General features: G+C 33.7%; 1 protein-coding gene across 3 annotated transcripts; it reads right to left on the bottom strand.

The window, feature by feature from the left end:
* Nucleotides 1-4,030: 4,030 nt before the first annotated feature.
* PPDPFL (pancreatic progenitor cell differentiation and proliferation factor like) lies at nucleotides 4,031-9,263 on the bottom strand (the record flags this gene model as incomplete). 3 transcript variants are annotated; one of them, XM_081266080.1, is made up of 5 exons in its annotated part: nucleotides 9,105-9,263; nucleotides 8,696-8,780; nucleotides 5,889-5,966; nucleotides 5,687-5,786; nucleotides 4,031-4,833 (listed from the first exon to the last, which is right to left on the bottom strand). In XM_081266080.1, the coding sequence occupies exons 2-5, from the start codon at nucleotides 8,748-8,750 to the stop codon at nucleotides 4,827-4,829; spliced, it is 240 nt and encodes a 79-aa protein (XP_081122206.1). In that variant the 5' UTR covers nucleotides 8,751-8,780; nucleotides 9,105-9,263. The 3 variants fall into 3 exon arrangements, with proteins under 3 accessions (XP_081122206.1, XP_081122205.1, XP_081122207.1); XM_081266079.1 differs by having other exon boundaries at nucleotides 4,031-4,798; XM_081266081.1 differs by lacking the exon at nucleotides 4,031-4,833 and having other exon boundaries at nucleotides 5,683-5,786.
* Between the last annotated feature and the right edge of the window lie 5,121 nt (nucleotides 9,264-14,384).

Raw genomic sequence — 14,384 nt, 5'->3', positions numbered from 1 at the left:
TTGTTTGGAATCCTTATTGCTCTGGTATCCAGAATCAGCATCAATTGAGACCTTACATTCACTGTCAAAGACTCTCAAATGTGCTCTTAACTCAAGACTTATCATGAGTAGCAGCCAAACATACAAAGGTAGAAAGTAGAAGGAAGTTTATGCTGTTTATTTGTTGACAATATAGAACAAAATGGCCTACTTCCAGAATATTAAGTAGGACCAGCAGTAACAGAAAATAAATGGGTATGTAAAATCCAAGTAGGATGAAAAGCAACAAAGTAAAATGACCAGTTTAATAGTTTTCTCTGTCTTTTTTTTTCAAAATGAAATTTAATTTGAAATTTACATTCAAGTATCTCCCTAAAGGTGCTTCTTAAGATCACACAAATATTTTCAAAGGTAGTTTATTGAAAATAAAATATCATTCTTCCTTACAAAAGAATTTCAAAATCCTATTCTTTGCAGTAAGTCAACATACAAATGATAATTCAGCCAATTTCTCATTCATTAATTTGAAAACCTCTGGAAGGCATATGAAAAAATTTATGAAGTTTGCAATTTATTTATGAAGTTTACATTCCAATTGACTATTAATTAAATAATTACTAGAGTGCAAAGGATTTAATATATTTTTGGCTTACAACCAGAAGGGAAACAAACTCCAATACACCTGATTGAAAATGATGGAAGTAAAGCCATTCTATCTAAAATACTTAGAGAAATCTATAACAAAATTCATTTTTTTCTGAATAAATGAAATAAATGTTTTATTATCATAAATTTAATTAACTATATTTAAATATTGAATAAAAGCCATTTTTGAAACCCCGCATTAGAAATACATGAGATGCCTTTATCTTACTTAATCTTTTGAGAACCAAAAGTATACTTTAGTGGGAAAAGTTTTTCCAACACCAGAACTGAAATATGTTCTTTGTAATTTACTGAGTCAGAGGATGTACTCCTTTTTTTCTAAATCTTGAATATAAAAATAGTTCTAGGAAGATCATTAAAAAAATTAGAGAAGAATTCTTCAAACAATAGCAGTGCGTTCACCCATCTGGTACTCGAGGTGGGAAGGAAATGACAGGGTAAAACTTATCTACTTTGTTGGTTTTGAAATTATTTCAAGAAGAGGAGACAGCTGTGAGGCCATGCTCCACGGGACTCAGTCCTCATAAGAACTCCGAGAGATGGGAGATTACTCTCTATGCATGATGGCATGCACTGTGATTTTGGACAATTCATAATCACCTTTAGGGATTGTAAGGAGAGAGCACATAACTCCCAAACACCACCATTTTTTATCCTGGCCTTAGATAAAAACAAACAATATCAACAATTTGTACTCCACATAGAAAATGATGAACCCTCCCAAAGCAGCTGTCTCTTACAACAGTCTAGCAGGAAAGTGGAGACACCATGAGACAGTGGTACATTACACTGACTGTTTTCTGTCCAGAGTATCTTCACAAAACTGGCTGCTTCTCAGACTCTTTCATGATTCAGCCCAATAACATGGTCTCACCAGTCCTTTTTTAACTACATCAGTGGAAGCAGCCCACTCTTCACTTTTGCCCTGTCATAATCTTCAACAAAACTCATTGTTTTATTGCCTTCATAGCATTTATCCCTACTGTATGATATTTTCTTTCTTTTTGTATTGAAATACTTGATTGCTTAATTCCTCCTAATGAAATATAATATTTCTTGAGTTAGTGACCATCACTGGCCAAAGAACCATTGTCAAGCATGTGACAAATATGCATCAATATTGTCAGCGGCTGAGTATGGAATGTTGATCAAAGCCTGACTTCTGCTTGCAAGTAGTATACAATGTAGTATGTAAAACTATATTAATGTAGTTAGGTAAAATGTGTGTGTGTGTGTGTGTGTGTGTGTGTGTGTGTGTTCACAGTGGAGGATCATTAGACTAGTGCTTTATAAAGATGATTACGACTACTCTGTAAAGAATATCTATTTGGCAAAAGATAAAAATAGTGTGGGTTGACCATGTAAGAGGTTATGGCAGAAATGATGGAAATTTACTGATCAGAAAGGAAATAACTAAATATATCGCAGAAATATCAAGAAATACAGTTGAAAAAACTCACGTCTGGATTGGTTATGAAGGATAGATTCCACTTGCTTTAGTTGATGACATAATATTGCTTTTCTCTGAGGGAAAATATTGTAAGGAGACATTGTAAGGTGTTAAGATCGTGATCTTTGGCTTTGATAGGTTAGATGATTTCATAAGCAGCTTTCATGAATTTTGATTTTACATTTCTTGAATTTGTATGAAATATTTATCCATATACTACTCAATCTAACCATTTATTCTTTAAAATAATTTTGGTCATTATGTGGAATTCTGCTGTTTTGTTTCATGCAACATAATGTATAAAGCACTAAGTATTCCTAAATTCCAATTGGACAATTTTCACCCTAGTTAAAATTGATTAGTTGATTGCTGGCAGTTTTATCTGTAAGGAATGTGATATTAATAACTTGAAATCTAGTATCAAGACCATATGTCAAAAAGAAAAGATAGGGGAGCCTCAATTTATAATGTATCAGTATCTAAACTGGAATTGTCAAAACCTGTTACATTTAATATAGACATCAATTCAAATAACCTTTCATAACATCATATTAGAATGATCACTGAGCATCACTAGGCATTTGGAGCTATGACACCTCTCTAATATATTTAGCCTTCACTGCTGATTATCTACCCAATAGATAGTAAAGCCATGTAAGGGGTGTTTTAACTAGGATTATGCTGATATCTGTATATGACATATATTTTTTAAGGCAGCACCAATATGTATTTTAATTAATTAAGAGAAATTATCTATAGTTAATCAGAAGACATTTTGTTTTCAGTTTCTCATCCTAATTCTGCAGAAACTCAAATCATGTTGAGTTCACTTTGATGTTACTTTCCAGAAAGATGCTTTATATCTCTGCAAGCTACACATATCAATCCTCACATTTACACACAATTTGTATATGTGTGTGTGTGTGTGTAAACACATAATCATTCTAAAATGCTGAATAACTAATGTTCATGTTATGATTGATGTGAACTCATGTAAAATTCAACTACTTTAAATAACTTTCTGAAACAGCAACAGTAGTCTAAACTAATATAAATGCCACATTTTTAACATGTTATAAATACTACAAATACATTGCACCCTCCAAGAAATAATTTAAGAAATGTTATCTTTCTGAGTAAACAAAAGTAACTACCAATTTGTGAAACTATTTTAGGAAAGCCATCAAATCACCTAAACAAGCAAACTGTTCAAACACATACCGAGTGGTTAAGGAAACAAGAATTTGTTGATAATATTAAAATGAAAACAAAACCTCCCACCATTTACCATTTTTGTTTCATCGTATTTTTCCTCTCACTTTAAGAAAACCAGCTTTAATCATTGTGATTTAATTTTAGACTAAAACTAAGTGAAATATACACTCCAAATATTTAATCTACCTCAATAAATATATAAAAAGTACATATGCTAGTAATCACTGGAAAAACTGTAAAGTGTAAACAATGATATGGGCCAAAGTGATATTTCAATCCTTTCATTAAAAGGGAGGTAGCTCAATAGTAAAACACTTGTCTAGCATGTGTACTGCAGAACTAGGAAAAAAAAAATAGAGACAAAACCGAGAGGTGCATTTCCCATTTGGAAAGAGTAAATGATCAGTCAGTAGTGTCTATCGGTGCAAATGATTAGTCGTCATAGTTTACCAGGATTCTGTGTTTGGGTAGCAACATGATTCTATTGACAATCAATTGTGCTCTGCTGGATGTTTAATGCAACATTAACCAAATGGCTATAGTGACATCCATCTCTGAGTTCTGTATCCCAACACGTAAGCCTCACATCTTTCATTAAAAATATTTTCAAGCAGTATATAGAAACTTGTCAAGTGAAACTCATGAACTATTTTTCTCTACCCGATACTGATAAACTAAGGAATATCATACTCAATAGAGGGAATATACACTTTCAGAAAATTTATTCCAGTGGTTTTATTATTTTATTATTTCCTATTAATACAAAAAAGTAATATTATATAATTTGAAGTAAAATATATCAAGAAAAAATAAACGTATTCACAATCCCAAATCCAGAAATGACCACTGCTAGCATTTTGACATAGTTCTTTCCAATCTACTTTATCCATTTGTAATCAGCAATACAATTAAAATCGTACCACACAGTTTTTATTATCTCACTTTTTTATTAATATTGTGTTATAATTTCCCATGTTGTTAAATATTATTTAAATCAAGAATTTTAAACTCTACACTACAAACCAATTGGTTAGATGCATGGTACCATATTTAAGAGGTAATATATTTACCTCTGAAGAAGCATAGAGGCTTCTTCAGTTTTAAGGCATTATAACATAGAGCAGACATAAAAAAGAGTCTAAATTAAATTTCTAGATAAAAATAATATAGATAATGAAAGGACTGTTTTACCTAAGTCACTGCATTTGGAGACTCATTACTTTAAAAAGGTGAACATCTCTAAAGGTAGGTTTTTAAATGTCCCCCATGTCGCTGGTACCACTTGCTGTGATAGTGTTGAGGAAAATGCCTAAATTTCTGCTATGAGCAGCTTCTGTGATATTGCCCCAGAAATGAGATCTCAGGTAGGTTTTGTCTTCTTACAATAGGGAGGAATCCTCTGGAATAGCTGGCATGCTGAGCGTAAGGGTTCATGTCTGTAGCACCACAGCAGGTAGAGATCTTGATTGTCAGAATCAACTGTGAGTGCTGTATAAAATAGTTATCACCATGATGTTCATCGACTGGCAAAACAAGAATGATTAGCTGTGAAATGCTTATTCATAATGTAGGTTGTCTCTATGGTCAAAGTAAAGTGGAGAAATAAATCAAACACTAGATAATTTAATAATCAATATCAATAAACTTGATAAAGATTAAAAAATCCTTTTAATAAATAACTCCAAATTGTTTTTAAAAAACATTTCAAATATTGATTCTATTTAATATTTGGAAAATTCAACAAGACCATTAGGTTTTAACTTTAGAGTCTATGAACTGCATTATTATGTTCTTTTTATTCCACTTTGAATTATTAAAGTTTCTAAAATCCCAAACAATAATGTTTTAAAAAATGAGAATAACATGTGCACTATTCAGTGTTAGAGTTCAAAGTGTCTGAAAAAGCCTGCATGCAAACGCACCAATTCAATCTACCTAGTAATTGGCACCATGCAGAGGCTAATCAAAATCTGCAGTGCGATTAAACAAGGCCATCTAGGACAGCAACTAGATAATGGTTACTCTGCTCCTGGAGGAATTGGAAAAACAAATTTAGAACCTTGCCTCTGGTTCCCAGTCTATTCCCCCTGAACAATTATACAAATTGGCATATGACTTTTCGATCCCTCTTCAGTGATTGAATTAGGAGGAGTGCTTGTGTTCTCATTGATAGTTATTTGAAAGAGGAAAACAGCTGTTTGCAACATCCCCTTCCCTTGGGTGCTTCCTAACAAAGACTCAGTGTCTCCAAGAAAGAAGTTACCCTTATTGATTACATTACAGTTACTATGGGCTTTGCTTTGTTCACAAAGTAAGAAATACCCTCATCAGAAAAAAATTAAAAAGAAAAAAAGAAAAGAAAAAACAGAAACTCACCCACTAGAAGATAAATCTTTGTTTCTCACATTTGAAAGCACAGGTTCAGAATGGAAAAAAGATTTAAACCACCAGGTGGATTCTGCCATTTCGGGTAATCCTATCAAATAAACTTTTAATTATTCCATTATCAAATGAATTTGAAAGATTAAAAGTAAAGGAAAATAATGAGAGTAACACTGGTAAGAAATAAATTAAGTACCTTGAAGAGTTCTGTCATCTTCTATTAAATTAACAGAATCAGAGCTAGTTAAGGAACTAACTGAAGAAATACTGGACTCTAGGAAACAAATAAAAATAAAGACAGAAATAAATAACAGGCAAAAAGACATGCACAGCATATCATGTATATATATATATGTGTGTATATATTTTTTTTTCTCAAGAAACATAGTTTGAAATCATTGTATCCTGATCATGAAATCACAAGTTGAAAAATTAATCAAATTCTCAATGAAAAAGTTTCTACTAATAAGGTCTATTAATTTTCATGGTGGACAACTCTCACTCTCCATTGATAGAGATATTGAATTTAAAATATCTTATAAATGTCAAATTCAAAAGCTAAGAATTACAAAATCAAGAATGAATAGCATTGTACTACATAGTAAATATTACAGGTGTATATTTTTAAAATCCCAACATTACCAAATTTAGAAAGTAAGAAGTTATTTTATGAACATCGATGTAGCAGTGTCCCTGTAGCATGCTGTTTTTAGGTCTTTAGGGAATAGACCCAGAAGGGGAATAGCTGGATCAAATGGTGGTTCCATTCCCAGCTTTCCAAGAAATCTCCATTCTGCTTTCCAAATTGGTTGCACCAATTTGCAGTCCCACCAACAATGTACAAGTGCACCCTTTTCCCCATATCCTCGCCAGCACTTGTTGTTGTTTGACTTCATAATGGCTGCCAATCTTACTGGAGTGAGATGATATCTTAGGGTGGTTTGGATTTGCATTTCTCTGACTGCTAGCGATGGTGAGCATTTTTTCATGTACTTGTTGATTGATTGTATGTCCTCCTCTGAGAAGTGTCTGTTTAGGTCCTTGGCCCATTTGTTGATTGGGTTATTTGTTATCTTATTGTCTAATTTTTTGAGTTATTTATATACTCTGGATATTAGGGCTCTATCTGAAGTGTGAGGAGTAAAGATTTGTTCCCATGATGTAGGCTCAAGACTGTGGAAGCAACCTAGATGCCCTTCAATAGACGAATGGATAAAAAAAAAATGTGGCATTTATACACAATGGAGTATTACTCTGCATTAAAAAATGACAAAATTATAGAATTTGGAGGGAAATGGATGGCATTAGAGCAGATTATGCTAAGTGAAGCTAGCCAATCCCTAAAAAACAAATGCCAAATGTCTTCTTTGATATAAGGAGAGTAACTAAGAACAGAGTAGGGAAGAAGAGCATGAGAAGATGACTAACATTAAACAGGGATGAGAGGTGGGAGGGACAGGGAGAGAGAAGGGAAATTGCTTGGAAATGGAAGGAGACCCTCAGGGTTATACAAAATTACATACAAGAGGAAGTGAGGGGAAAGGGAAAAATAATACAAGGGGGAGAAATGAATTACAGTAGAGGGGGTAGAGAGAGAAGAGGGGAGGGGAGGGGAGGGGGGATAGTAGAGGATAGGAAAGGCAGCAGAATACAACAGACATGAGTATGTCAATATGTAAATCAGTGGAAGTGTAACTGATGTGACTCTGCAATCTGTATACAGGGTAAAAATGGGAGTTCATAACCCACTTGAATCAAAGTGTGAAATATGATATACCAAGAACTATGTAATGTTTTGAACAACCAATAAAAAAAAGAACAAAAAAAAACAAACAAAAAAAAGAAATTATTTTATAAGAACATTTTGTTTGTCTTTTAACACTTATATTTTAAAGCAGTAAATCTATTAAAAGAGCAGACTATAAAAATAACTTCTGTTGATAAAGAAACACTCAGTAGACGGGCATAGTTTAAACATTTTTTATAAAAACAATAAATCCTTAGATGTTTCTCATTCTTAAGCTATAAACAATCCTTGAAATGACTTTTTCATAGATTGACAGAATAGACAATTTGACTAAATGTCAATTTGATTCTGAAATGCTCTTTTCATTTTATGAAATCTCTCAGTCTTCTCAGGATGGCCAAATTTTCTTTTCAGCCATGAATATGTAGGACAGATAGCTAGTTTAAAAAATGAGACTGGGTAGATAGATGCTGACCTGTCATCCACTGCAGGGAATGGAAAGTAGAAAATCTTTGAACCAGACTCATACTATTCCCTCTTTTCTAAGGAATTAGGTGATATTTTGTTCATGCAAAATTATTGATTTTTAATTAATAATGTATCCTATGAAATCTCAATCAATACAGATGCCACTTTTTTTTTTCTTTTTGATACTGGGGATTGCACTCAGAGGTACTTGACCACTGAGCCACATCCTCAGCCCTATTTGGCATTTTATTTAGAGACAGGGTCTCACTGAGTTGCTTAGTGTCTCGCTTTTGCTGAGGCTGGCTTTGAACTCATGATCCTCCTGTCTCAGCTTCCCTGAGCTGCTGGGATTACAGGCGTGCACCACCGTGCCTGTCCTAGATGTCAAATTTAAAGTGGTATAAATGCCAAATTTAAAAACTTAGGAAGTACAAAATCAAAAATGAACACTATTGTTCTAACTTAGAAATATTACAGATGCCTATTTTTAAATACTACAAAATTACCAAAATTAGAAAGTAAGAAGTTAAGCTATACTCATGAAACAAAAGCTGACTTCCACTTGTTTGTAAGAGTTGGAGGCCTTATCAGTGTATCATGGATAAAGCAAAGAAATGAGCCTGGGCAGCACTAGAACCACCTATCTTCTGCAGCTGTTCCTTCACCATCAGCAAAACTGTCAACTCCCTCCCTTAAGTTCTGACCATGAAGTACTGGCCAACAACACCCCACAATCACGCTTCTCGTCACATTCTCTGAGAATATTCTCTAATGATAATACAACTTACTTCGGTAATACTGATTTTTGGCCAGAAGACATCCAATGGAAGGTACTGATGCCATGGTTTGTCCCTTGAGAGATGGAGCAGCAATCTGAGGAAAAATAACCAGAAAAGAGATGTTGATAAATACCCTGGAGTTTCCTTTTCCCTTTTTACATGTGAATATTATGTTGCAAAGTAAAATCATTTACCATGTAATAAATATCTGAAGAAGGATTTTAACAATTTACCTGGAATTGCAATTAAATAGACTGCAATAAACAAAACAAGATGCAATTAACTAGTATATTTAGTTGGAAAAAAAACCTTATATATTCAACTACAAATGGTGCAAACACAATTTACTCTGTCTAAAACAAACCAAAGGTTCAGGAAAAAATGAAAGTGTTAACACAGCCATGGCACAATAACTCACCTATTTGTTTTCTCCAACTTGATCTTCTAAAAATATGTAGTTTTAAAGTTTCTTCAGAAAAAGCACATTCTGAAAGCAGTACCACAGTGGCAGTTGATGTGGTCGAGAATCTGTGAGCAACCTTATATTTAGAAGCCCAAGCTGGCTGGTGCCTGAACTATTGGTAATTTGAGGTGAGGTGGCACACAGCCAGGCCAAGGCAATGACTGAATGCTCTCTGCCCGTCTCTGCCCTCCAGCAGTCCAAAGGACCTTTGGACTTGTCAGCATGCCAAGTTTCACTGCAGTGATAGGAAAGGATTTGGCCTTGATCCTGTTTGGGACTCACTCTTTAATGTCACATCTTTTAACTAACTGCTGATTCTCTGGAGGTAACTAATGTCCATGTATCTCTTCCACCTTGAGTATAATCACGTACTCTACCAAAGGCACCAAGCTGGACAAAATTGGGGATGTCCTAGATTGTCTAGCTGGGGAGACTGAACATACATATCCACAGGCATAATGAAGCAAGGCAGAGTCATAGGTCACAGGAGAACAATAAAGAACTCTTCAGAGACTTCTGGGAAGGGGTATATACAGTGGAACTGGATAAATGGACAGATAGAAATTCCAGAGGGAATAACAAGACAGAAATCATGGATAATGTAGGGAAATTTGTCACATTGTATCATTATTTATTGAAGCAGAAACTTTTATTTGAATTTTAGAAATTTTCTTATGTAGATAATTTTGCCATTTGATAGACCCATTCGATTGAAGGATCAAATCTTGACTCCCCTTTATATTGAGGAGTAATCATTTCAATTACTGCTTCAAATTATTTGGAGTTCTTAGTTTTTCTCATGTATTCTTTCTTAAATCAGTTTTGGTAATGTATACACTATAAAATCATTGATGGCAGCTACTTTTTCAAATGAATGCTAAACAATCATTATAGTTTATCCATATGTTTTTTTTTAATATTGACTATACACACAGAAAAGGGGAAAAAAATTTATTGTCTCATTTACATGTAGAATCTAAATAATATGTATATATTTGACAAACATGATATATCAATAGTCAGAGAAGAGGAGGAAATTGGAAGATGTTGGCCAAAGCATAAAAGGTTGCAATTTTGTTTTGTAGAGTAAGAGTAGAAATCTAACATTGAACATGAACTATAGTCAATACTACTGTAATGTATTCTGGAAATTTGCCATCAGAGTAGATTCCAGTACTCTTGTTTCTTCCTTTCTCTCACTCACACATACATGTTTGTGCACACACACACAAAGGTGTTATTTTTTTTTCAAATATCAATGTGAAAAGATTGATATGGTAACTTGCTTGTCAGTAGTAATAATTTCACTACATACACGTATATCAAAACACCACGTTAGCCTCACACAGTGACACATACCTGAAAGCTGGGAAGCCAAGACAGGAGGACTGCGATTTGGAGGCCAGCCTCTACAACTTAGCATAACCCTGTCTTAAAAATAAAATAATAAGGAAAATGAGCTTGAGGATGTTGTTCAGCGGTAAAGCACCCCTGAGTTTAACTCCCAGTAACATACACACACAAAAAAAATCATGTCATATACCTTAAATGTATCTAAATGTGCATGTGCATAGGTAATAAAAACAATAAATGTATGTGAAAATGTTACATAAAAATGTTACAGAATGTATATAAAATTATATATAATATAAACAAATACTCCATCTGGATATGTTTATTTAATTTCCTCTTCCATTTTTCCTGATTTCGCTACAGATTCAAATACTAAATTATATTTTTCAATTGAATATTTGGTATTATCTTTTGTCTCTTGGTTCTCCCTGTCATTATTTTCTGTCTTACTTTTATTGTTCCTTTTAAATACTTTAAAATTGTTCTTATGGTCATCTATCCATCTAGTTCAAAATATTCTGTCACAGCCTTTATGACTTTTTTTGTATTGGGTGTTAAACCCAGGCACATTGCCACTAAGCTACATCCCCATGCCTTTTATTATTTTTTTTTAATTTTGAGACAGAATCTCAATAAATTGCCCAGGCTATCCTTGAACGTGTGACCCTCCTGTCTCAGCCTCCTGAGAATATGGGATTACAGGTGTGTACCATTGTTAGAATTGTTTAGAAATGCTTCATTTTATCCAAAGTTATAAAGATTCTTAGAGTTCTCTTAGTAGGTGATTTTTAAATCTACCACATTGTCATGGAAGAATGCATGATTTTTATTTGTTCTTTGAAATAGTTTTTGGAAATAACTTTTGATGCAGTTGGTAATTAACAAATTTTCTTCATTTACCACATTCTGCGTCCACTAGATTGTATTATTTAATTTTGTTAAAGAAATAATCCATATACTTACCAATGACTTATCACTTGCTCTACCAGTTTCAAGCATGAGTACATTATACAATTCTATAACTTTTTGTTTGCTTAATTTTAAGCTTTGAAGTATACATAAAAATCATAATTAGAATACCTTCTGAATGAATTGTTTCTTTTATCTTCCTTATTTCCACTAATTTTATTTTTGTGATTTTTTCTACTCTAATGTTTTTTTCTAAGTAGTAAAAAGTATATCTTTTTGCATCTCTTTGTTTTTAACTTGCTCTATTTGAGCAGTCACATAATTACCATTACATTTTGAATGTGTTTCTCTCACTGTATCTCTTTCTTTACATAAAGTCCCGTTCATATTTTTTGGGATTACTCTCATATTTTTATTTCCTTCTGACATCTTATTCTCTGGTTTCCATATAACCACATCTTTCTTTTTACTTTATTAGCTTTTGTTAATGTATTTTTTTGAACTTTTTTTTTCTCTCTTTTTTTTTATTGGTTGTTCAAAACCTTACATAGTTCTTGATATATCATATTTCACACTTTGATTCAAGTGGGTTATGAACTCCCATTTTTACCCCATATACAGATTGCAGAATCACATCAGTTACACTTCCACTGATTTACATATTGACATACTCATGTCTGTTGTATTCTGCTGCCTTTCCTATCCTCTACTATCCCCCCTCCCCTCCCCTCCCCTCTTCTCTCTCTACCCCCTCTACTGTAATTCATTTTCCACCCTTGTATTATTTTCCCTTTCCCCTCACTTCCTCTTGTATGTAATTTTGTATAACCCTAAGGGTCTCCTTCCATTTCCAAGCAATTTCCCTTCTCTCTCCCTGTCCCTCCCACCTCTCATCCCTGTTTAATGTTAGTCATCTTCTCATGCTCTTCTTCCCTACTCTGTTCTTAGTTACTCTCCTTATATCAAAGAGGACATTTGGCATTTTTTTTTTAGGGATTGGCTAGCTTCACTTAGCATAATCTGCTCTAATGCCATCCATTTCCCTCCAAATTCTATAATTTTGTCATTTTTTAATGCAGAGTAATACTCCATTGTGTATAAATGCCACATTTTTTTTATCCATTCGTCTATTGAAGGGCATCTAGGTTGCTTCCACAGTCTTGCTATTGTGAATTGTACTGCTATGAACATCGATGTAGCAGTGCCCCTGTAGCATGCTGTTTTTAGGTCTTTAGGGAATAGACCCAGAAGGGGAATAGCTGGATCAAATGGTGGTTCCATTCCCAGCTTTCCAAGAAATCTCCATACTGCTTTCCAAATTGGCCGCACCAATTTGCAGTCCCACCAGCAATGTACAAGTGTACCCTTTTCCCCACATCCTCGCCAGCACTTGTTATTTGACTTCATAGTGGCTGCCAATCTTACTGGAGTGAGATGATGCTCACCATCGCTAGCAGTCAGAGAAATGCAAATGTTAATGTATTTATTTAAAGTGTTTCTTATAGATCTTTATTTCTCTCCTCTTTGAGAAACAATGTACAGTATTTTAGTATTGTTCTTTCAGTGGGCATTCTTATTTTATAATACCGTAGGCCTTAGCTATGATTTAGTCTTAACTAACCTATTCCTCATTCACACTGCTTTTGTCTTACTTACTTTTTTATAAATCCAGTACTGTGCGAGAAATGTACATTCTATCCAAGAACTCATTTTCTTTTTCATTCTGGAAATTCTTAGTTGCTTTACTTCAAATGTTTCTTTTCCCTGTACTGATTTGTTAGATCCACAACAATTCTTCATCAACATGTACCCACAGCAGCGAATGAAACAAACATGGATTTTTTTTTTTTTGTGCACATGTTTGCAGGTGAAATAAAGGGACTCTCTTTCAGAGAATCCTTGTAGGTTGGCTGGAACTTGGCTGAACTAATTGGAGTCAGCTCTATGTGCCCTTCATTTTGCTCTGAGAACAGCAAGCAAGCAAGAAAACCTATTGCATGTTTTCCACCTGGGATTGCATTGAGACTCCCAGAGGAGTCATTGGTAATATGAAATGACATTTTAGTTCTGTGTCTGAAACTATCACTTCATCCCATCCTCCACTGAACAGATCGTAGACCTGAAGAAATCATATGCCTAAAGTCAACATTAATGAAGTAGGAAAGTGTGCTACTCCCAAGAAGGGCTGGGGGTAAGAAGAGAAATACATATTTGCTGAAAAATAATTTAATCTATGACACCCATCATGTCTCCTGTTTTCTGTCACTAGTTCTCAAATTAATTAGTTATTTGGGCTCTTTCTATATTATTCTGACATTTCCTCCACACACATATGTGTATGTATATATGTTAAAATTGTATAAGAATATAAATTTATATAGTCTAAATTTTGTCATTTGTACTGTATTCTGAATTAACCCTACAGTATTTCTTCCTGTTTAATATTTTTCTATGTCCAACCTAATATATATCATGTAGATTATTTTTTATTTTAGTGATAATATTTTTTAGTATTATTTCTCTTCATTTTTCTCTAAAGCCATAAATTCTAATTTTCTTGCCTTTTTTTCCATAAATCTTTTATTTATTTCTCCATTCTTAATATGGTTATTGTGAAGTCTTGGGTTAACTGCTCCACAAAGTTAGTTTTAGAAAGTTTATGTCACAACTGTTAATCTGTTGGCTGTCTTTCTTAGCATTAGATTTCTCTTAACAAGTTTCAGACTGTTGGTTTTCAGGATCACTTTTGAGAATTAAACATAGGTATACTATTCTCCCTTTCTCTGCATCCCCTACCCCAATTCTCAATGCCACCACCAGCTCTTGTGTCTAGTGGAATTGTGGTTTTCAGGCATCCTTCTCACCTGACCCTAGCTTTAATATCTTTCAATTATAACACTACTCACGTTGCACTGAGTCATTTGTTTATCTCACATATTAGGTTACAAACTAATCAAAGATATAGCCTCCTCA

Source organism: Spermophilus citellus, assembly GCF_964194105.1.
Source record: "Spermophilus citellus genome assembly, chromosome: 14".
Classification (NCBI taxonomy): Eukaryota; Metazoa; Chordata; class Mammalia; order Rodentia; family Sciuridae; genus Spermophilus; species Spermophilus citellus.
This window is presented reverse-complemented; position numbering and strand designations above follow the sequence as displayed.